Source organism: Pongo pygmaeus, chromosome X, assembly GCF_028885625.2.
Source record: "Pongo pygmaeus isolate AG05252 chromosome X, NHGRI_mPonPyg2-v2.0_pri, whole genome shotgun sequence".
Lineage (NCBI taxonomy): Eukaryota > Metazoa > Chordata > Mammalia > Primates > Hominidae > Pongo > Pongo pygmaeus.
The window spans coordinates 78769807-78795187 of NC_072396.2; the positions used below are offsets into that span (position 1 = coordinate 78769807).

The 25381-nt window shown below is 36.0% G+C and overlaps 1 protein-coding gene across 3 annotated transcripts in view; it reads right to left on the reverse strand.

Annotated features, from left to right (window-relative positions):
• The window catches only part of ZDHHC15 (zinc finger DHHC-type palmitoyltransferase 15), a 163773-nt gene that overhangs the window by 131758 nt on the left and 6634 nt on the right, over positions 1–25381 (reverse strand). The window contains exons 2-3 of one of the 3 annotated variants that reach the window (XM_054471385.2): positions 12495–12521; positions 11737–11802 (exon numbers count right to left, since the gene is read on the reverse strand). The exons of 1 other annotated variant lie outside the window; for it this stretch is intronic. In XM_054471385.2, the coding sequence (XP_054327360.1) occupies positions 11737–11802; positions 12495–12521 (93 nt within the window). The remainder of the gene's footprint in view (positions 1–11736; positions 11803–12494; positions 12522–25381) is intronic. One more of the 3 variants, XM_054471386.1, reaches the window with a different exon arrangement.

The window sequence follows — 25381 nt, forward strand, 5'->3', positions numbered from 1 at the left end:
GACAAATGGGATCTAATTAAACTAAAGAGCTTCTGCACAGTAAAAGAAACTACCATCAGAGTGAACAGGGAACCTACAGAATGGGAGAAAATTTTTGCAATCTACTCATCTGACAAAGGGCTAATATCCAGAATCTATAATGAACTTAAACAAATTTTCAAGAAAAAAACAACCCCATCAAAAAATGGGTGAAGGATATGAACAGATACTTCTCAAAAGAAGACATTTATGCAGCCAAAAGACACATGAAAAAATGCTCATCATCACTGGCCATCAGAGAAATGCAAATCAAAACCAGAATGAGATACCATCTCACACCAGTTAGAATGGTGATCATTAAAAAGTCAGGAAACAACAGGTGCTGGAGAGGATGTGGAGAAATAGGAACACTTTGATACTGTTGGTGGAAGTGTAAACTAGTTCACCCATTGTGGAAGTCAGTGTGGCGATTCCTCAAGGATCTAGAACTGGGAATACCATTTGACCCAGCCATCCCATTACTGGGTATGTAGGATTATAAATGATGCTGCTATAAAGTCACATGCACACATATGTTTATTGCAGCACTATTCACAACAGCAAAGACTTGGAACCAACCCAAATGTCCAACAGTGATAGACTGGATTAAGAAATTGTGGCACATATACACTATGGAATACTATGCAGCCAGAAAAAATGATGAGTTCTTGTCCTTTGTAGGGACATGGATGAAACTGTAAACCATCATTCTCAGCAAACTATCACAAGGACAAAAAACCAAACACCGCATGTTCTCACTCATAGGTGGGAATTGAACAATGAGAACACATGGACACAGGAAGGGGAACATCATACACCGGGGCCTGTTGTCAGGTGGGGGGAGGAGGGAGGGATAGCATTAGGAGACATACCTAATGTTAAATAACGATTTAATGGGTGCAGCACACCAACATGGCACATGTATACATATGTAACTAACCTGCACATTGTACACATGTACCATAAAACTTGAAGTATAATTAAAAAAGAAAAGAAAAACAAGGTATTCAGGTAACAACTAGTATAATGAATAGAACATTAGTTCACATCTCAATACTAAAGTTGAATATAAATGGCCCAAATAGTCTATTTGGAAGATACAGAACAGCAGAATGGATAAAAATCTACCACTCAAGTATCTCCTGTCTTCAAGAGTCTCACCTAAGACATATGGACTCACATAAACTTAAGGTAAAGGCATGGAAAAAGATATTCAATGCAAATGGAAACCAAAAGTGAACCAGAGTAGCTATTCTTATATCAGACAAAACAGACTTTAAAGGAACAAGTTTAAAAAAGACAAAGAGAGACATTATATAATGATGAAAAATTTAGGGCAATAGGAAAATGCAGCAATCCTAAATATATATGCACCTAACACTTGTGCTCCCAAATTTATGAAACAATAACTATTAGACCTAAGAAACAAGATAGATGGCAACACAGCAATAGTGGGGGACTTCAATACTCAACTTACAGCACTAGACTGGTCATCAAGACAGAAAGTCAACAAAGAAACAATGGATTTAAACTATATACCCTACATCAAATGGAATTAACAGACATTTACAGAATATTCTACCAAACTACTGCAGAATATATATTCTTGTCATCAGCACATGAAACATTTTGCAAGATAGATCATATGACAGGACACAAAAAAGTCTCAATAAATTTAAGAAAATTGAAATTATGTCAAGTACTCTCACAGACAACAGTGGAATAAAATTGGAAGTTGACTTCAAAAGGAATCTTCAAAACTATACAAATACATGGAAATTAAATAATCTGCTCCTGGATCAGCAATAAAATCAAGATGGAAAGGAAAAAATTGTTCGGACTGAATAATAATAGTGACACAACCTATTGTGTCTCTGGGATACAGCAAAAGCAGTGCTAAGAGGAAAGTTGTAACATTAAGCATCTACATCAAAAAGTCTGAAGAGTGTAAACAATCTAAGCTCACACCTCAAGAAACCTGAGAAATAAGAACAAACCAAATCAAACCAAGTGGAAAAAAAAAAGTAACAAAGATCAGAGCAGAACTAAATGAAATTGAAACAAAAAATACAAAAGAAATAAAATAAAAAGCTGGATATTTGAAAGATAAACAAAATCAATAGACCATAAGCGAGATTAACTAACATAAAAAGAGAGAAGTACAAATAAGCTCAATTAGAAACGAAATAGGAAATATTACAAGTGATAGCACAGAAATACAAAAGATCATTGAAGGCTACTATGAATACCTTCAAGACCACAAAGTAGAAAACCTAGAGGAGATGGATAAATTCCTAGAAATATTCAAGCTTCCTAGATTAAACCAGGAAGAAATAGAATCTCTGAACATCCCAATAACAAGTAGCAAGATAGAAAGAGTAATAAAAAAATGCTAACAAAAAGAAATCCAGGACCAGATAAATTCACAGCTGAATTCTATCAGACATTCAAAGAATTGGTACCACTTCTACTGAAACTATTCCAAAAGACAGAGACAAAGGGAATCCTCCCTAAATCATTCTATAAAGACAGTATCGCCCTAATACCAAAACCAGGAAAGGACATAACAAAAAAAGAAAACTACAGACCAATATCCCTGATGAATCGAGATGCAAAAATCCTCTACAAAATACTAGCTAACTGAATCCAATAGCATATCAAAAAGATAATTCAACATGATCAAGTGGTTTCCTACCAGGGATGAAGGGCTGGTTTAACATACACAAGTCAATAAATATGATACACCATATAAATAGAATTAAAACAATAATCATACGATTATCTGAATAGACACAGAAAAAGCATTTGATGAAATCCAGCATCCCTTTATGATTAAAATCCTCAGCAAAATCAGCATAGAAAGGACATACCTTATGGCAATGAAAGCCATCTATGACAAACATACAGCCAACATTATACTGAATGGGGAAAAGCTGAAAGCATTCTTCCTGAGAACTGGAAAAAGACAAGGATGCCCACTTTTTTTTTTTTTTTTTTTTTGAGACAGTGTTTTGCTCTTGTTGCCAAGGCTGGAGTGCAATGGCGTGATCTCGGCTCACTGCAACCTCCGCCTCTCGGGTTCAAGCAATTCTCCTGCCTCAGCCTCCTGGGTAGCTGGGATTACAGGCATGCACCATCACGCCTGAATAATTTTGTATTTTTTGTAGAGACAGGGTTTTTCCATGTTGGTCAGGCTGGTCTCAAACTCCTGACCTCAGGTGACCCAGCTGCCTCAGCCTCCCAAAGTGCTGGGATTATAGGCGTGAGCCACTGTGCCTGGCCACCCACTTTTACCACTTTTAATCAACATAGGATCAGAAGTCCTAGCCAGAGTGATGAGACAAGAGAAAGAAATTGGTAAAGAGAAAAAAAAATCCAAATCTGTAGAGAAATTCAAACTGTTGCTGTTCACCGATGATATGATCATACACCTAGAAAACCCTAAAGACTCACCCTAAAAGCTCCAGATCTGGTCAATGAATGCAGTAGTGTCTGGATATAAAATCAGTGTACATAAATCAGTAGCACTGCTATACACCAACAACACCCAAGATGAGAATCAAATCAAGAACTCAACCCCTTTTACAATAACTGAAAAAAACAACAACTTAGGAATATACCTAACCAAGGAGGTGAAAGACCTCTACAAGGAAAACTACATAACACTGCTGAAAGAAGTCATAGATGACACAAGCAAGTAGAAACACATCCCATGCTCATGGATGGGTAGAATCAATATTGTGAAAATGACCATACTGACAAAAGCAATCTACAGATTCAATGCAATTCCCATTAAAATATCATCATCATTCTTCACAGAACTAGAAAAAAAAAATCCTGAAATTTGTATGAAACCAAAAAAGAGCGCACATAGCCAAAGAAAGACTAAGCAAAAAGAACAAATCTGGAGGTATCACATTACCCAATTTCTAAATATACTACCAGGCTATAGTCAACAAAACAGCATGGTACTTGTATAAAAACAGGCACACAGACCAATGGAACAGAATAGAGAACCCAGAAATAAAGCCAAATACTTAGAGCCAACTGATCTTTGAGGAAGAAAACAAAACACAAAATGGGGAAAGGACACCCGATTCAACAAACGGTGCTGGGATAGTTGGCAAGCCATATGCAGAAGAATGAAACTGAAGCCTCATCTCTCACCATATACAAAAATCAACTCAAGATGGATCAAAGACTTAAAGTAAGACCTGAAATCATAAAAATTCCAGAAAATAACATGGGAAAACTCTTCTAGACTTTGGTTTAGGCAAAGAGCTCATGACCCAGACCCAAAAGCAAATGCAACAAAAACAAAGATAAATAGATTGCACTTAAACTAAAAAGCTTCTGCACAGCAAAATCAATATTCAGCAAAGTAAACAGAAAATCCACAGAATGGGAGAAAACATTCTTAAACTATGCATCTGATACGGGACTAATATCCAGAATCTACAAGGAACTCAAACAAATCAAGAAAAAACAAATAATCCCATTAAAAAGTGAGCTAAAGACATGAATAGACAATTCTAAAAAGAAGATATACAAATGGCCAACAAACATGAAAAAATGCTCGATATCACTAATGATCAGGGAAATGCAAATCAAAACCACAATAAGATACTACCTTATTCCTGCAAGAATGGCCATAATTTAAAAATCAAAAAACAATAAACGTTGGCATGAATGTGGTAAAAAGGTAACACTTTTACACTGCTAATAGGAAGGTAAACTATTACAACCACTATGGAAAACATTACGGAGATTCCCTAAAGAACTGAAAGTAGATCTACCATTTGACTCAGCAATCCCACTACTATGTATCTTTGGTTTAAAATAAAAGAATAAAAGAAGTCATTATAAGAAAAATACACTTGCACATGTATGTTTATAGCAACACAATTCACAATTGCAAAAATATGAAACCAGCCTAAATGCTCATCAACCAATGAGTGGATAAAGAAAATGTGGTGTATACATACCATGGAATAGTACTTAGCCACTAAAAGGAATAAAATAATGGCATTTTGAGCAATCTGGATGGAGTTGGAGACCATTATTCTAAGTGAAGTGTCTCAGAAATAGAAAACCAAACATCATATGCTTTCAGTTATAAGTGGGAGCTAAGTTATGAGGATGCAATGCATAAGAATGGACTTTGGGGATTTACGGGAAGGATGGGAGTGGGGTGAGGGATAAAAGGCTACGCACTGGGTACAGTGTACAGTTTGGGTGTACAGTGTACAGATTACCAAAATCTCAGAAATCACAGCTAAAGTACTTATCCATGTAACCAAACACCACCTGCTCCCCCAAAACTATTGAAATAATAATAATAATAATAATAAATGGTTAAATAAATCTAGTACACCCATACTATGAAATACTCTGAGATCATTTTAAAATGAAATATATTTGTATATAGTAACATGGAAATACATTTATGATATAATATTAAGTAAAAAATATAGTTTCAGAAAAATATGCACAGTATCACTCAATTAAAATAAACAACCAAGCCTATATAAATATACATATCTATACTTGTATGTTTCTATGTGAATGCAAAGAAAAATATCTCAAATACAAATAAAACTAAATATAGCAGTTGTCTATGAATAGTGATAGAGGAGGCAGCGTGAAGATAACTGGAAATTTTCATTTTCTAGATTTCTATATTGTTTGACTTTTCAATAAATATTTTTGTAACAAAAATATCTATATTTAAACATCTTTTAGGAGTGGGTTAGCATCTAAGGGAGGCTTTTATCTGATCTCTAAACCTTAATTATAAAGTAATTTTACAATAATAAATATAAAATAATATATTATTGAGAGCACTGAGATAACTAATTAAAACCCACCTGAAGATTTCCTATACAGTCTGGAGGTGAGTCTAAAAGATCATACTGTAGCCCAGACTTTTTACTCTCAGTGCCCTCTCACCTTCCTGATGTTTAATGTATTACCAATAAATTAAGGTTAGTATAATTGAGAATCTGACACAAAGCAGATCTTTCTTTTATTTTTATTTTTTTTTTTATTTTTTTTTTATTTTTTATTTTTTGATTTGAACGACTTTATTTCTTTTTTTTTTATTTTTATTTTTATTTTTATTATTATTATTATTATTATTATTATTATTATTATACTTTAGGCTCTATGGTACATGTGCACAACGTGCAGGTAAGTTACATATGTATACATGTGCCATGCTGGTGCGCTGCACCCACCAACTCGTCATCTAGCATTAGGTATATCTCCCAATGCTATCCCTCCCCCCTCCCCCCACCCCACAACAGTCCCCGAAGTGTGATGTTCCCCTTCCTGTGTCCATGTGTTCTCATTGTTCAATTCCCACCTATGAGTGAGAATATGCGGTGTTTGGTTTTTTGTTCTTGCGATAGTTTACTGAGAATGATGATTTCCAATTTCATCCATGTCCCTACAAAGGACGTGAACTCATCATTTTTTATGGCTGCATAGTATTCCATGAGGGTCCTGTCTGTTAGAAGGAAAACTAGCAGAAAGGACATCCACACCAAAAACCCATCTGTACATCACCATCATCAAAGACCAAAAGTAGATAAAACCACAAAGATGGGGAAAAAACAGAGCAGAAAAACTGGAAACTCTAAAATGCAGAGCACCTCTTCTCCTCCAAAGGAACACAGTTCCTCACCAGCAACGGAACAAAGCTGGACGGAGAATGACTTTGACGAGCTGAGAGAAGAAGGCTTCAGACGATCAAATTACTCCGAGCTACGGGAGGATATTCAAACCAAAGGCAAAGAAGTTGAAAACTTTGAAAAAAATTTAGAAGAATGTATAACTAGAATAACCAATACAGAGAAGTGCTTAAAGGAGCTGATGGAGCTGAAAACCAAGGCTCGAGAACTACGTGAAGAATGCAGAAGCCTCAGGAGCCGATGCGATCAAATGGAAGAAAGGGTATCAGCCCTGGAAGATGAAATGAATGAAATGAAGCGAGAAGGGAAGTTTAAAGAAAAAAGAATAAAAAGAAATGAGCAAAGCCTCCAAGAAATGTGGGACTATGTGAAAAGACCAAATCTACGTCTGATTGGTGTACCTGAAAGTGACGGGGAGAATGGAAACAAGTTGGAAAACATTCTGCAGGATATTATCCAGGAGAACTTCCCCAATCTAGCAAGGCAGGCCAACATTCAGATTCAGGAAATACAGAGAACGCCACAGAGATACTCCTCGAGAAGAGCAACTCCAAGACACATAATTGTCAGATTCACCAAAGTTGAAACGAAGGAAAAAATGTTAAGGGCAGCCAGAGAGAAAGGTCGGGTTACCATCAAAGGGAAGCCCATCAGACTAACAGCGGATCTCTCGGCAGAAACCCTACAAGCCAGAAGAGAGTGGGGGCCAATATTCAACATTCTTAAAGAAAAGAATTTTCAACCCAGAATTTCATATCCTGCCAAACTAAGCTTCATAAGTGAAGGAGAAATAAAATACTTTACAGACAAGCAAATGCTAAGAGATTTTGTCACCACCAGGCCTGCCCTAAAAGAGCTCCTGAAGGAAGCGCTAAACATGGAAAGGCACAACCGGTACCAGCCACTGCAAAATCATACCGAATTGTATTTTTAAACTTTTATTTTAGGCTTGGGGGCACATGTGAAGGTTTCTTATATAGGTAAACTTGTGTCAAAGGGGTTTGTTGTATAGATTATTTTGTCACCCAGGTATTATTAATCTTAGTACCCAATTGTTATTTTTTTTCTGTTCCTCTGCCTCCTCCCACTCTCCATCCTCAAGTAGAACCCAGTGTCTGTTGTTCTCTTCTTCATGGTTCATGAGTTCTCATCATTTAACTCTCACTTATAAGTGAGAACATGTGGTATTTTGTTTTCTGTTCGGTAAAGATAATAGCCTCCAGCCTCATCCACGTTCCCACAAAAGACATGATCTCATTCTTTTCTATAGCTGCACAGTGCTTCATGGTGTGTATGTACCAGATTTTCTTTATCCAGTCTGTCATTGATGGGCATTTAGGTTGATTCCACATCTTTGCTATTGTGAATGGTGCTGCAATGATCACTTGCCTGCATGTGTCTTTATGGTAAAATGATTTATATTACTCGGGGAATATACACCCAGTAATGGGATTGCTGGGTCGAATGGTATTTCTGTTTTTAGGTCTTTGAGGAATCACCACGCTGTCCTCCACAATTGTTGAACTAATGTGCACTCCCACCAACAGTGTGTAAGTGTTCCCTTTTCTCCACAATCTCACCAGCATCTATTATTTTTTGACTTTTTAATAGTAGCCATTCTGAGATGGTATCTCATTGTGGTTTTGATTTGCAGTTCTGTAGTGATCAGTGATATTGAGCTTTTATTCACATTTGTTGGCCACATGTATGTTTTCTTTTGAAAATTGTCTGTTCATGCCCTTTGCCCACTTTTTAATGGGATTATTTGATGTTCTCTTATAAATTTGTTTAAGTTCTTTACAGCTGCTGGATATTAGACTTTTTTCAAGTGCATAGTTTGCAAAATTTTTCTTCCATTCTGTAGATTGTCTCCCATTCTGTAGGTTGTTTACTCTGTTGATAGTTTCTTTTGCTGTGCAGAAGCTCTTCAGTTTAATTAGATCCCATTTGCCAATTTTTGCTTTTGTTAGAAGCAGATATTTCTACACTTTGGATTTTCAAATGGAAACCTAATATTCTTGTATCAGTTTGCTAGGGCTGCCATAATAAAGTAACATAGACTGGGTCTCTAAATGGCAGAAATTTATTGTCTCACAATTCTGGAGGTTAGAAGTCCAAGATAAAAGTGTCAGCAGGATTGACCACTTTGAAGGCCTCTCTCCTTGGCATGTAGATAGTCATCTTCTTCCTGTGTCTTCACATGTCTTCCTTCTGTACCTATCTGTGTCCAGATTTCCTTTCCCTATAAGGACATCAGACTGGATTACGGCCCACCCTAGTTCACCTCATTTTAACTTAACTACCTCTTTAAAGACCTTATACAAATAGTCACATTCTGAAGTACTGAAAGTAAGGGCTTAAACAGATGAATTTTGAGAGGACACAAGTTGACCCATAACAGTTCTGTTATTTAGAAATTATATCTGTTTCTGAAAAGGTAAATAATTACAACCATTTTATGAATGAAATCAGAAAATTTAGTATGCAAACCATTTAAAATGCAAATTAATTATTAGATGAGTTGAACTTTTGTTTAAAATGACTAATGGACCTTTTTTCAGAAGAGCAACTGTGGGCAATGCATTATTTTAATTATATGTGCATCATCTGATGGATCATGCCTAAAGTTCATATCATTCCTAAATTTATCTCTTAATCATCACCTCATCCCTGGACTCTACTAAATCCCTAAGCTCCAGATCATCCCAGATTTTTACTTCAAGGGTAGAAGAGGGAAGATTTCCCAGTCATGATCTTCAAAATATGGATAGTATGATGCTGAATGAAATCATCTATGCAATATATTTATGAAATCAAAATAAATACATTATCATGTTTTTAAAAGTATGATCTATGGGAAAACATATGAACTCACATATTTAAAAAAGATCTAGTATTTGATGGCACAACAGGGTGACAACAGTCAACAATATTTTATTGTATATTTAAAAATAACTAAATGGTGTAACTGGAATATTTATAATACAGAGAAATAATAAATGTTTGAAGTGATGGATATCCCATTTACCCTGATGTGATTATTACACATTGTATGCCCATATCAAAATATCTCATGTACCCCCTAAATATATACACCTACTATCTATCCACAAAAATTAAAAAATAAAAAAAGAGTATCTGAATCCTGCAAAACCAAGGCAGATATTATATATATATAATATTCAGGATTGTGATTCAGATGACCTGAGCTTTAGTCCTTTCTGTGCAGTAGAAGCAGCATAACTAGGTCAATATATTTTACTTCTTTGGTTCTCAATTGTTTTCCCTATAAAATACAAATGTATGGATTTTGACAATCTATTCACAAAAGTAGTCATAAGGAATTATAATCCTGAAATATGTTATGCTTCTTAGAAGAAAGATCTTTCAGATCCTCTCCAATGTTAATAACAATAAAAATCATAATCATGATACTATTAACTATTATTTTGTATTTATCATGTGTCAGGCACTATACCAAGAGACTTACATACATAATCTCATTAGTGCTCAAAATAACCATGAAAGATCACAGAGGAAGAAATTGAAATTTAGAGAAGTTCCCCAAGATCACATATATAGTAAGCGGCAAAGTCAATACTTGATCCGAGGTAGATCTAACACCAAAGTCTGGTTATTTGCTACTGATATAACGCTTTTTAACAGTGCATTAGAGAGTGAAATTTATCAGGAATTGTATTAGTTTCCTAGGGCTGTGGTAATAAATGACCACAAGCTGGGTGGCTTAAAACAATAGAAATTTATTCTCTCAGAGTTCTGGAAGCTAGAAGTCTGAAATCAAGGTGTAGGCAGGGCCATACTCTTGCTGAAATGCCCAGGGGAGTATCTTTCTTTGCCTCTTCCTAGTTTCTGGAGGTTGCTGGCAATCCATAGTGTTACTTGGCTTGTGGCAGCATAACTCCAGCCTCTGTCTCCATTTTCATATGGCTGTCCTCTCTCTGTATGTGTCTGTGTATCCAAATTTCCCTCTTCATATAAGGATACGAATTACTGTATTAGGGCTCATTTGAATCCAGTATGGCCTCATCTTAACTTGATTATATCTGAAAAGACCATCTTTCCAAATAAGGTCACATTTACAAGTTCCAGGTGGATGTGAATTTTAGGGAGACACTCTACAACCCAGTACAGGAATCATTATAAGTAGATAAGAAATGGGAAAACTTTTGCAGTATGTTTGACTATGGTTTTCTTAAGCTTTGGAGACTGAAAGGTTATGTGATTTGAGGCTTTAATTTCACTGTTTTTTGTTTTCTTTGCCAATGCCAAATAATGTTCCTACTGGCAGCCATATACTGTATTGTGTTTTACTTTAATAGTGCAGTATAATTTGAAACCTATTACATAGAATTGTGAAAATATAATTTGAAGATGAGCAACTGTGGGCAATGCATTATTCTTGATTATATGTGAATCGTCTGATGGATCACGCCTAATGTTCATCTCATTCCTAAATTCATCTCTTAATCATCACCCCATCCCTGGACTCTACTAAATTCCTAAGCTCCAGATCATCCCAGATCTGTCACAGATCCACAGGATTAGAAGGGACCCCAGATAGTCATTAGACTATGAGTCTGTTTCTAGTCAAGTCTCACTGGCTTATGCCATTATTCCTGTTATGGTACAGTATCATCTAAGCCTCTACTCAATTTGTCTTAAAAATTTATTGTGGAAAATATTTATATATAATTATTTAATATTTTATTCAGAAGATGATCTCTGACCTTAAGCGTCATGCATAAGAATAAGAGGCAACTCAAGACTTGCTCTAATGTTGTAATAATGGTAGGAAACATGTACTGAATCACCAGTACATTCTGTTTACCACTGTTCTAAGTGCTCTACATACATTTACTCATTATATTTTGACACTCCTATGTAACAGGTAGTATTATCATTTTTATTCTATACATGAATAAAATGAACACAAAGAGGTAAAATAATTTACTAGGAAATAGCAGAGCCAGGATTTGAATTCAGACAGTCTAGCTACAGAACTCACACTTTTGTATACTATGGTCTACTGTCGTCCAACCACTCTGCTCTCTTGCCTCTACAGCCAATGCCTCTGTTGAATGAATAACAGCAAACTAGAGCTTTAAAACAGCATAATATGAATGCTAGGTAGGTTAACGAATTATAACAATTAATTCCCCTGAAGTGAGAATTAAAACTGGCTGTATAAAGTGGCTACATAAACACTCATGGTTATTACTGATAAAATAATGTAAAGCTAAAGGTTTATTAAGACTAATGATTAGTTTACACTTTTTTAAATGGAAAATGCCACAATCTCTTTAGAAACGTAGTATATTTTGCAGGTCAAGCCAAGATGGTGGTGAGGAGCAGAGAGGAGCACAACGAATATACTGGAACTGTGATGGTGAAGGACTTAACCTTTAAAGTCTCTTCTGGGGCCTTTACTCCATGCCTTAAAGAGGAGATTGACTGGGCAGAAAGGCAACATACCTAGGACAACAGTGTTGAACAAAGAGACAGCCTAGGGTCACTATGTCAGACAGAGTGCTTAACTGTGTCCTTCTCTGTCATAAATCCTGATAATTTCCAATTCTTGCCCTACAGCCAAAGGGGACACTGAAAATGTTTTTCTCTATCTCTGGGTAAGCTTCCTGAAAACCATCATTCTAAACTTTCTCCTCACCCAAGTGTATTCCCGGGAAAATTGCTCAGTCTATAGGCTTTTATGTTATTTACTTTTAGATGAAAAAAAGGACACGGTCCTGATCAATACAATCTTACCTTTTTCTGCTGGGCTCAAAACAGTCACTGTGAAGGGACAGGAGAAAGAGAGAGAAAGAGTGAGAGACAGACAGACAGAGATGGATGAGAGAGAGAGAGAGAGAGAGAGAGAGAGAGAGAAATTAGTTACATTTAAAAAGTCTTGTCTAACTCATTTTCCACAGCATCATTTGAGTAATTAATATAATAGTACTTTAGGAAACCACTAGCCAAAGATGAGGGAAGGCAAGGGTGATTACATTCCATCCTTTGCTATCTTCCTTTGTCTTAAACCTTCAGCAAGACTTTCAATCATGAGAAGCTGCTTAATCAAGATGATTTTCAATGTTTCTTTCTCCATTGGGCTCTAATTACCCGGGTAGAGATCCAGCAATAAAAGGCCTATGTAAACATGCTTTCTTTTATTATTATTATTATTATTATTATTATTATTATACTTTAAGTTTTAGGGTACATGTGCACAACATGCAGGTTTGTTACATATGTATATATGTGCCATGTTGGTAAACAAACAAAACAAACAAAAGATGGTTTTCATACAAAATGATCAACAGTTAAGAATCAAAAAATAGGGAAAAAGTCCAAACAGAGAATGAGACTATGTTCTAAGGGCTATTGCTTCAGGCTTTTCATCAGTCATACTTTCTTTTTTTCTTCACATATAGGTCTATTTTATTGAGTCTTAAAAATTTTCCTTTTCATGATTATTTGAATGGATTTGTTACTATGGTTACATTTCACCTGTGTTAAAAATCTGACCAGACAATGTTTTTCTTTTTTCTAATGAGTCTGCTTGAAGATTGATACCAACTCCTTGTTGTTGTTGCCTTCCAGTTAAACAAACAATACTGGTTAAGAATGCTTGAAAGAGGCGCATACTCTACTTTCCCAATACAGATGGAAGTCGAAATGAAGCATTGATCAGTCAACCTGGGACTTCATGATTTTGTACGTACATGCTGCATGACTGCATTGGTTCCACTAGGCCCTGAATCGGACTGGTAACATTTCTTTTCAAAAAAACTTTAAAATGAAGTGAGAGAGAAAGCAGAGTTTCTTGGAGACCAATATTAATAAGGAGGAGCTGATAAATTGCTGTTTGGTATGTTTGCTATCCCTGGCTGAATACTTGCAGCTAAACAAGAAGTGGAGGTCCTAACTCCCATTTGCTTGGCTACTTGCTAAAGTACTGTGGGTGAGGGAAAATTACTTAGTACTTGTAGACAGTGAGACGAGACGTGTATAAAGAAGGAGTGGGAGCCGGTGAATTCTCCAGGTGGGGAACACCTATCTGTAAATAACTGCAGAACTTTTAAGTGCAAATGAGATTGGTTTATATGACCCAAGAGCAGAGGGCAGAAATAGAACCAATAGATTAAAGCTGCAGGTTAACACATTTTAGCTCAGTATTAGAAAAAATAATGACAATGATAATGACGACGACAATGACTAGCAGCCTTGGGAAAAAGTGTTTCCCATTACATACACTTGGAAATGATGTAGAGGACATTCAGACATTAGTTTGGCAGTGGAATTGACTTGTAAAGTCTTTATTACCTCTTAAATTGTGTAGGAAGTAAGTCCAAGGGAAATTTTTTTTTTTTTTTTGCAAACTTCCCTTTTGGAAATTACATACTTTTGAGGACAAAAGGACATCTATTCTAAAAGATGTGGCACTTATCTTGGTACTTCTGCCTTTCCTGTATTTTTCTAATAATGCCTTTTGCACTATTAAAGAAAGAGGCTAGAATATTTCAGTCATATTTAAAATGAAAATGTTACAAGAGTCACAACAAACTTTTACAAAATGAATCTGTTATCACAAATCTCATGGGTAAGTGTACATTTAGCCATTCTATGGGTAACTTGGCGTGCAGATTTTAGAGTGATGTGCTGATACATGTAATTATATACCTTCTCTGTCTCTTTAAGTTTCATTCACTACTAGGGGGTAAATTATTGGAGTTATCATCAAATAGCTTTTTGCACTGTCTCTCCTTTTTTTCTTTCATTATTTATTGACTCTTTGCAAGTAGATATGGAGAAAAATTAAGGAAGGATGGTGTATATGGAATAGTTTTTCATCACAGACAACGAGTGTTAAAAGCAAAGCATAGTTTATAATTTCCTTTAAATAAATGCATATTGTAGGGTTCACAAAAGTATACAAGTAGAAAAAGCCTAATTTGGGGCTAGATGGAAATAGTCAAAAATTGTAGAAAGGACACTGAAGAAACTCTACAGCAGTGCGATCCAATAGAAATGATGTGAGCCAGGTAGTTTAAATTTTCTAGTAGGAACATTTTTTAAAAAGTTAAAGAATGCCAAGTGAACTTAATTTAAAAAATATATTTTACCAATATATCAAAATATTTTCATTTGAACATGTTTTTTTAAATTATACTTTAAGTTCTAGGGTACATGTGCACAACATGCAGGTTCATTGCATATGTATACATGTGCCATGTTGGTGTGGTGCACCCATTAACTCGTCATTTACATTAGGTATATCTCCTAATGCTATCCCTCCCCCCTCCCCCCACCCCATGACAGGCCCCGGTGTCTGATGTTCCCCTTCCTGTGTCCATGTGTTCTCATTGTTCAATTCCCACCTATGAGTGAGAACATGCGGTGTTTGGTTTTTTGTCCTTGCGATAGTTTGCTGAGAATGATGGTTTCCAGCTTCATCCATGTCCCTACAAAGGACATGAACTCATCCTTTTTTATGGCTGCATAGTATCCCATGGTGTATATGTGCCACATTTTCTTAATCCAGTCTATCATTGATGGACATTTGGGTTGGTTCCAAGTCTTTGCTGTTGTGAATAGTGCCGCAATAAACATATGTGTGCATGTGTCTTTATAGCAGCATGATTTATAATCCTTTGGGTATATACCCAGTAATGGGATGGCTGGGTCAAATGGTATTTCTAGTTCTAGATCCTTGAGCAATTGCCACACTGTCTTCCACAATGGGTGAACTAGTTTACACTTCCACCAACAGTGTAAAAGTGTTCCTATTTCTCCACATCCTCTCCAGCACCTGTTGTTTCCTGGCTTTTTAATGAATGCCATTCTAACTGGTGTGAGATGGTATCTCATTGTGGTTTTGATTTGCATTTCTCTGATGGTCAGTGATGAGGAGCATTTTTTCATGTGTCTTTTGGCTGCATAAATGTCTTCTTTTGAGAAGTGTCTGTTCATATCCTTCGCCCACTTTTTGATGGGGTTGTTTGTTTTTTTCTTGTAAATTTGTTTGAGTTCTTTGTAGATTCTGGATATTAGACCTAAAACCATAAAACCCTAGAAGAAAACCTAGGCAATACCATTCAGGACATAGGCATGGGCAAGGACTTTATGTCTAAAACACCAAAAGCAATGGCAACAAAAGCCAAAATTGACAAATGGGATCTAATTAAACTAAAGACCTTCTGCACAGCAAAAGAAACTACCATCAGAGTGAACAGGCAACCTACAGAATGGGAGAAAATTTTTGCAATCTACCCATCTGACAAAGGGCTAATATCCAGAATCTACAACATGTTATCCACATAAAAATTATTGTGATAGTTTATATTCTTTTTTTCACTAAGTTTTGGAATGCTGGTGAATATTTTATGCTTCCAGAACATCTGAATCCAGATGACACATTTCAAGTGTTTAATAGCCACATGTGGCCAGTGGCTACAGAATTAGTGGAGTTCAAAAGGGACTTGTGAAAGGAGAGTAGGAAGTTTGAAAATATCCAGTGAGATGAGCTCTTACTTACAACATGATGTTCTTTTTTAAAGAATGACATGTTTGGGAAGGGAGTTTATTATAATGATGTACAGCATGTACTTTGGCATGTATTCATATTTTGGCTCTTGACACTTATTCTGTGAACTTGGTTAATTAATCACTGTGTGCCTCAGTTTCCTCATCTGTAAAACAAAGATAAAATTGGTTATGTTATCAGATTGTTACAAGGATTAAGTAATAACATATGTGTAAAGCACTTGGGTGCTTTGCACATAAGTACTTAATTATTGTTAGCAATTATTGTTAACAATTTATGATCATTTTTCTACAAACATAAATTGTTTAGTCAGGTTACACTTTACAATAAGTTTAGGACAAAACAAGTCTGATTTTTAAAAAATGTTATGGTTCCCAGAGTTACATATGATGGTATTAAAATAATTTATTCAGTGTCAAAATGAATAACTTTGATTCCCCCCACTTTTTCTCTTAGATGTTTCTTAGATTCTAGGTTAGGAGAGGGTAGAGTTTGAAATAGGGAACTGAGACACATTTCTGAGTGTTTTCTGTTGAAAGTAAGCTAATCAGGTCAGTCTTTATTTACTTGTTTGAAAAAGTTACTCACACCAGCCATTCATTTACTTTTAAGGCAGTCCCTCTCAAACCTGGATGATCGTAATACTTACTTAGGAAGCATAATAAAAATATAGATTCCAGGGCTCTCTTCACATAGCAAATCTTTGGGTGGAGGTGCAGAAATTTGTATTTGAAAACCTCAGCAGGTGATTCTGAGTTAGGTTTTAAAACCATTGGAGTTATATTAGGAGTTTGTTACAAGTTACTAGTCAGGTGTGATACATTTAACTGTTTGTCATATGAATGACATAAAACTGTTTTAGATGTGGTAATACCATGATTCCTATAGGCGTGAATGGAAAGTTTTACCTCTATAGAAACTTGGTTTCTAGAAAATGTTTCTTCTGTTTTTTTTTTTTTTTTCTGTCTGATCAGTTTCTATTTCTTCTTTGGAGAATTTCTACCTTTCGAGTAGAAGCATATCATAGCTATTTTTATTTTTTAATCTCAGAATGGATACTATTGGGCACCAAAACTGAGAGTACTCCAGACTTATATGCCTCCTCAAAAGCAACTAATGAGCTGGCAAAAACTGTCAAAATAAACTTTTGCAGAACTCTGGAATCTAGTTACAATAAATTGTTACAATAACCAGAGAGGAAGACTTGGTGAAGAAAAGAACTGATGCTTTGTAGTAAGAGGATACCGTGACATTATAAAGTGGCTGCCTACCATCCTCTACATCCCAGATCAGCAGAGGCTGTGAGGACAGCCGCCTACACTCTACTATATACAATAATAGAGCCTACACTATAATATACAGCCTATATCCTAACATACTAATATACACATAATGGGGCTTCCAAAGTGAGAGGAAAGAGAGGAAGAACAGAAAGAGTATTTGAAAAAATGATGGCTAAAAAACTTCATATATTTGGTAAAAAATATGAATCTAAACATCCAAGAAGTGCAATGAACTCCAAATAGAATAAACTAAAAGATATCCACAATCAGACACATTATAGTCAAATTGCCAAAAAATAAAGAGAAAATCTTGAAAGCCGGAAAAGTGACTTTTTACATACAAAAAAACAATAAGACTAACAGCTGATTTCTCTTAAGAACCCACAGAGGCTAGAAGGCAGTGAAATGTCATATTTAAATTGCTGAAAGAAAAAGAAAAACATCTGTTAACACATATCCAGAATTCTATGTCCAGCAACACTACACTTCAAAGAATGAAAGCAAAAACAAGACATTCCCAGATAAACAAAAACTGAGGGAGCTGATCACTAGTAGAACTGCCCTTCAAGAAACGCCAAAGGGCGTTCTTTAGAAAAACTGAAAAGGCACTCATTGTAACCCAAGCTATACAAAAAAACAAGAACACTGGTAAAGTTAACTACATAGGTAGCTACGAAAGCAAGTAACATTGTGTTTTAGGTTTTTTTTAAACTCTTTTTACTATCTAATTTAAAGGAAAAAATGCACAAAACAACAATGATAAATCTACATTAAGGAGTATACAATGTATAAAGATGTAATTTGTGATAATAACAGCATAAAGGTGGCAACAGAGCTGTAAAGGGCTGGGTTTTATATACTACTAAATTAAGCTGGTATTCAACAGGCTCATTCCAAGATAGCTGAATAGGAACAGCTCCAGTCTACAGCTCCCAGCGTGAGCAACACAGAAGATGGGTGACTTCTGCATTTCCAACTGAGGTACCAGGTTCATCTCACTGGGACTAGTTGGACAGTGGGTGCAGCCCACGGAGTGTGAGCCGAAGCAGGGAGGGGCATCACCTCACCCAGGAAGCACAAGGGGTCCAGGAATTCCCTTTCCTAGCCAAGGGAAGCTATGACAGATTGTACGTGGAAAATCGGGACACTTCCGCCCTAATACTGTGCTTTTCCAATGGTCTTAGCAAACTGAACACCAGGAGATTATATCCCATGCCAGGCTCGGTGGGTCCCACGCCCATGGAGCGTTGCTCACTGCTAGTACAGCAGTCAGAGATCTAATTGCGAGGCAGCAGCAAGACTAATAAAGAAGAAAAGAGAGAAGATTCAAATAGATGCAATAAAAAAAGATAAAGGGGATATCACCACCAATCCCACAGAAATACAAACTACCATCAGAGAATACTATAAACACCCCTATGCAAATAAACTAGAAAATTTGGAAGAAATGGATAAATTCCTGGACACATACACCCTCCCAAGACTAAATCAGGAAGAAGTTGAATTCCTGAATAGACCAATAACAGGCTCTGAAACTGAGGCAATAATTAATAGTCTACCAACCAAAAAAAGTCCAGGACCAGATGGATTCATACCCGAATTCTACCAGAGGTACAAAGTGGAGTTGGTACCATTTCTTCTGAAACTACTCCAAAAAATAGTAAAAGAGGAAATCCTCCGTAACTCATTTTATGAGGCCAACATCATCCTGATACCAAGGCCTGGCAGAGACACAACAAAGGAAAAAAAAAGAGAGAGAATTTTAGACCAATATCCCTGATGAACACTGATGCAAAAATCCTCAATAAAATACTGGCAAATTGAATCTAGCAGCACATCAAAAAGCTTATCCACCAAGATCCAGTTGGCTTCATCCCTGGGATGCAAGGCTGGTTCAACATCTGCAAATCAATAAACGTAGTCCATCATATAAACAGAACCAAAGACAAAAACCACATGATTATCTCAATAACACAGAAAAGGCCTTTGAAAAAATTCAACAGCCCTTCATTCTAAAAACTCTCAATAAACTAGGTATTGATGGAACGTATCTCAAAATAGTAAGAACTATTTATGACAAACCCACAGCCAATATCATACCGAATGGGTGAAAACTGGAAGCATTCCCTTTGAAAACTGGCACAAGACAGGGATGCCCTCTCTCACCACTCCTATTCAACATCATATTGGAAGTTCTGGCCAGGGCAATCAGGCAGGAGAAAGAAATAAAGGGTATTCAATTAGGAAAAGAAGAAGTCACATTGTCCCTGTTTGCAGATGATATGATTGTATATTTAGAAAACACCATCATCTCAGCCCAAAATCTCCTTAAGCTGATAAGCAACTTCAGCAAAGTTTAAGGATACAAAATCAATGTACAAAAATCACAAGCATTCTTATACACCAATAACAGACAAACAGAGAGCCAAATCATGAGTGAACTCCCATTCACAATGGCTTCAAAGAGAATAAAATACCTAGGAATCCAACTTACAAGGGATACGAAGGACTTCTTCAAGGAGAACTACAAACCACTGCTCAATGAAATAAAAGAGGATACAAACAAATGGAAGAACATTCCATGCTCATGAATAGGAAGAATCAATATCGTGAAAATGGCCATACTACCCAAGGTAATTTATACATTCAGTGCCATCCCCATCAAGCTACCAATGACTTTCTTCACAGAATTGGAAAAGACTACTTTAAAGTTCATGTGGAACCAAAAAAGAGCCCGCATTGCCAAGACAATCCTAAGCCAAAAGAACAAAGCTGGAGGCATCACACTACCTGACTTCAAACTATACTACAAGGCTACAGTAACCAAAACAGCATGGTACTGGTACCAAAACAGAGATATAGACCAATGGAACAGAACAGAGCCCTCAGAAATAATACCACACATCTACAACCATCTGACCTTTGTCAAACCTGACAAAAACAAGCAATGGGGAAAGGATTCCCTATTTAATAAATGGTGCTGGGAAAACTGGCTAGCCATATGTAGAAAGCTGAAACTGGATCCCTTCCTTACATCTTGTACAAAAATTATTTCAAGATGGGTTAAAGACTTAAATGTTAGACCTAAAACCTTAAAAACCCTACAAGAAAACCTAGGCAATACCATTCAGGACATAGGCATGGGCAAGGACCTCATGACTAAAACACCAAAAGTAATGGCAACAAAAGCCAAAATAGACAAATGGGATCTAATTAAACCAAAGATCTTCTGCACAGCAAAAGAAACTACCATCAGAGTGAACAGGCAACCTACAGAATGGGAGAAAATTTTTACAATCTACACGTCTGACAAAGGGCTAATATCCAGAATCTACAAAGAACTCAAACAAATTTACAAGAAAAAATCAAACAACTCCATCAAAAAGCGGGCTAAGGATATGAACAGACATTTCTCAAAAGAAGACATTTATGCAGCCAAAACATACATGAAAAAAAGCTCATCATCACTGGCCATCAGAGAAATGCAAATCAAAACCAGTGAGATACCATCTCACACCAGTTAGAATGGCGATCATTCAAAAGTCAGGAAACAACAGGTGCTGGAGAAGATGTGAAGAAACAGGAATACTTTTATACTGTTGGTGGGAGTGTAAACTAGTTCAACCATTGTGGATGTCAGTGTGGTGATTCCTCAAGGATCTAGAACTAGAAATACCATTTGACCCAGAGATCCCATTACTGGGTATATACCCAAAGGATTATAAATCATGTTACTATAAAGACATATGCACACATATGTTTATTGCGGCACTATTCACAATAGCAAAAACTTGGAACCAACCCAAATGCCCATCAATGATAGACTGGATTAAGAAAATGTGGCACATATACACCATGGAATACTATACAGCCATAAAAAAGGATGAGTTCATGTCCTTTGTGGGACATGGATGAAGGTGGAAACCATCATTCTCAGCAAACTATCACAAGGACAGAAAACCAAACACTGCATGTTCTCAGTCATACGTGGGAATTGAACAATGAGAACACTTGGACACATGGTGAGGAACGTCACACATGGGCACCTGTCGTGTGGTGGGGGGAGGGTGGAGGGATAGCATTAGGAGAAATACCTAATGTAAACGACAAGTTAATGGGTGCAGCACACCAAAATGGCACATGTATACATATGTAACAAACCTGTACGTTGTGCACATGTACCCTAGAACTTAAAGTATAATAAAAAAAAGTTGGTATTCAATAATAGACAAGCCGAAACCGAAATCAGGAAAGTAATTCCATTCACAACTGCCACATAAACAATAAAATACCTAAGAATACAGCTACACAAGGAAGTGAAAGATCTCTACAAAGAGAATTACGAAACACTGTTCAGAGAAATCAGAGATGAGACAAACAAATGGAAAAACATCCCATACTCATGGACAGGAAGAATCAATATCATTAAAGTGGCCATATTTCCCAAAGCAACTTAGAAATTCAATGCTATTCTTATCAAACTATCAATGACATTCTTCATAGAACTACAAAAAAAAACTATTTTAAAATTCATATGGAAGCAAAAAAGAGCCTGAATAGCCAGGGCAATCCCAAGGAAAAAGCGCAAAGCTAGATGCATCATGTTAGCTGACTTCAAACTATACTACCGGGCTACAGTAACCAAAAAAACATGGTACTGGTACAAAAACAGACATATAAACCAAAGGAACAGAATAGAGAGCCCAGAAATAAGGCTGCACACCTATGCCCATCTGATCTTTGACAAAGCTGAAAAAAGCAAGCCATGGGGAAAGGACTCCTTAGTCAATAAATGTTGCTGGGATAACTTACTAGCCATATGCAGAAGATTGAAACTGGACCCCTTCATTACACCATATACAATAATCACCTCAAGATTGATTAAAGACTTAAATGTAAAACCCAAAACTATAAAAACCATGGACAACAACATAGGCAATACCATCCTGCACATAGGAACAGGCGAAAGAGTTCTTGACAAAGATGCCAAAAGCAATCACAACAAAAGCAAAAATTGATGAATGGGATCTAATTAAACTTAAGAGCTTCTGTACAGCAAAAGAAACTATCAACAGAGTAAACAACCTACAGAATGGGAGACAACCTACAGAATGGAAGAAAAATTTTGCAAACTATGCATCTGAAAAAAGTCTAATATCCAGCAGCTATAAGGAACTTAAACAAATTTATGAGACAACATCAACCCCATCAAAATGTGGGCAAAGAACATGAACACTTTGCAAAAGAAGACATACATGTGGCCAATATGCATATGAATAAAAGCTCAATATCACTGATCATTATAGAAATGCAAATCAAAACCATAATGAGATACTATCTCAGAATGGCTATTAAAAAGTTAAAAAATAACAGATGCTGGTGAGGTTGTGGAGTAAAGGGTACACTTGTACATTGCTGGTAGGAGTGTTAATTAGTTCAACAATTGTGGAAGACAGTGTGGTGATTCCACAAAGACATAAAAACAGAAATACCATTTGACCCAGCAATCCCATTACTGGGCATATACCCAAAGGAATATAAATCATTTTACCATAAAGACACATGGAGGCAAATGTTCATTGCAGCACTATTCAGAATAGCAAAGACATGGAATCAATCTAAATGCCCATCAGCAGCTGATGCGTTAAAGAAAATGTGGTACATATACACCATGGATTATTATGCAGCCATAGAAAAGAATGGGATTCTGTCTTTTGTGGGAACATAGATGGAACTGGAGGCCATTATCCTAGCAAACTAATGTAGGAACAGAAAACCAAATATCACATGTTCTCACTTATAAATGACAAGAACTCTTCAACACAAAGAAGGGAACAACAGACACTGGGGTCTATTTGAAGGTGAAGGGTAGGAAGAGGGAGAGGAACAGAAAAAATAATTATTGGGTACTAGGCATAATACCTGGGTGACAAAATAATCTGTATAATAACCCTCATGACACGAGTTTACCTATATAATAAACCTACATATGTATCACAAAACCTAAAAGTTAAAAGAAACCTAAGTTGGTATTAATTCAGACTTCATTATTCAAAAGTTAATGTGTTAATTGTAATACCTAGGGTAACCACTAGGAAAAAACTAAAAAATATACTGAAAAAGAAATGAGAGAAAATCAAAATGGGCACACTATAAAAATTAGTTAAAATATAAGGCAGTAAAACAACAATCAGATACCACTACACACCTATTAGAATGGTGAAACTCCAGAACACTAATCACACCAAATGCTGGCGAGGATGTAGAGCAACAGGAACTCTTATTCATTGCTGGTAGAAATGTAAAATGGTTCAGCTACTTTGGAAGATACTTTAGTGGTTTCTTACAAAACTAAACATACCCTTACCCTACAATTCAGTAATCACACTCCTTGGTATTTAGCCAAAGAAGTTGAAAACTTACGTTCACACAGAAACCTACACAGAGATGTTTAAAGCAGCTTTATTCATAATTTCTAAAACTTGGACACAACCAAGATGTCCTTCAGTAGGTGAATGGATAAATAACCTATGATATAGCCATATAATGGAATATTATTTAGCACTGAAAAGAAATGAGCTATCAAGCCATGAAAAGACATGGAGGAATCTTAAATGCATATTATGAAGTAAAAGAAGCCAATTTGCAAAGGCTACATACTATATGCTTCCAAATATATGACATTCTGGACAAGGTAAAACTATGGAGATAGTAAAAAAGTCAATGGTTTCCAGGAGTTAAGTGAAAGGAAGAAATGAATGGGTAGAGCATGGAGGATTTTTAGGTAATGAAAATACTTTATATGATACCATAATGGTAGATATATATAATTATATATTTGTCAAAACCTGTAGAATGTAGAACAGCAAAAGTGAATGTTAATGTAAACTATGGATTTGGGGTGATAATGATGTGTCAATGGAGGTTCCTAGATTATAACAAGTGTACCATTCTGATGTGGAATATAGATAGTAAGGGAGGCTGTGGGGTGGGGGTGTTAGGGGAGGTGGAGAAATTTCCATGGAAACTCTACTTTCTGCTCAATTTTGATGTGAACTTAAAATTGTTCTACAAATAAAGTCTATTAAAAATTTTAAGGCAGTAAGGAAGGAACAGAAACATAAGGTATAAGACATACAGAAAAAAAAATTGCCAACATGGCAGAAGTCCCTCTTTATCATTAATTACTTTAAATGTAAATCGGCTAAATTCTCCAGGAAAAGGGAGAAATTGTCAGAATGGACTAAAAAAAATGACCAAACTATATGCTATTTACCATGGAATCACCTTAGATCCAAACACATACATAGATTGAAAGTGAATGGATACAAAAATACATCCATGCAAATAACAACTAAAAGAGAGCTAGGGTTGCTACTCCACTATTACATAAAATAGACTTTAAGCCATAAATTGATAATAAAGAGGAAATAAAGAATATTATATATTGATAAAGGGGTTAATCTATCAGGAAGATGTAACAATTATAAACATATACACATTTAACAACAGAGCCCCAAAATATAGGAAGTAAACATTGACAGTATTACATTAATAGTTGGAGACTGCAATACCCACTCTCAACTATGGATAGAAAAACTAGACACAGATCCAGCTGAAACTGGATCCCTTCCTTACACCTTATACAAAAATTAATTCAAGATGGATTAAAGACTTACATGTTAGACCTAAAACCATAAAAACCCTAGAAGAAAACCTAGGCAATACCATTCAGGACATAGGCATGGGCAAGGACTTCATGTCTAAAACACCAAAAGCAATGGCAACAAAAGCCAAACTTGACAAATGGGATCTAATTAAACTAA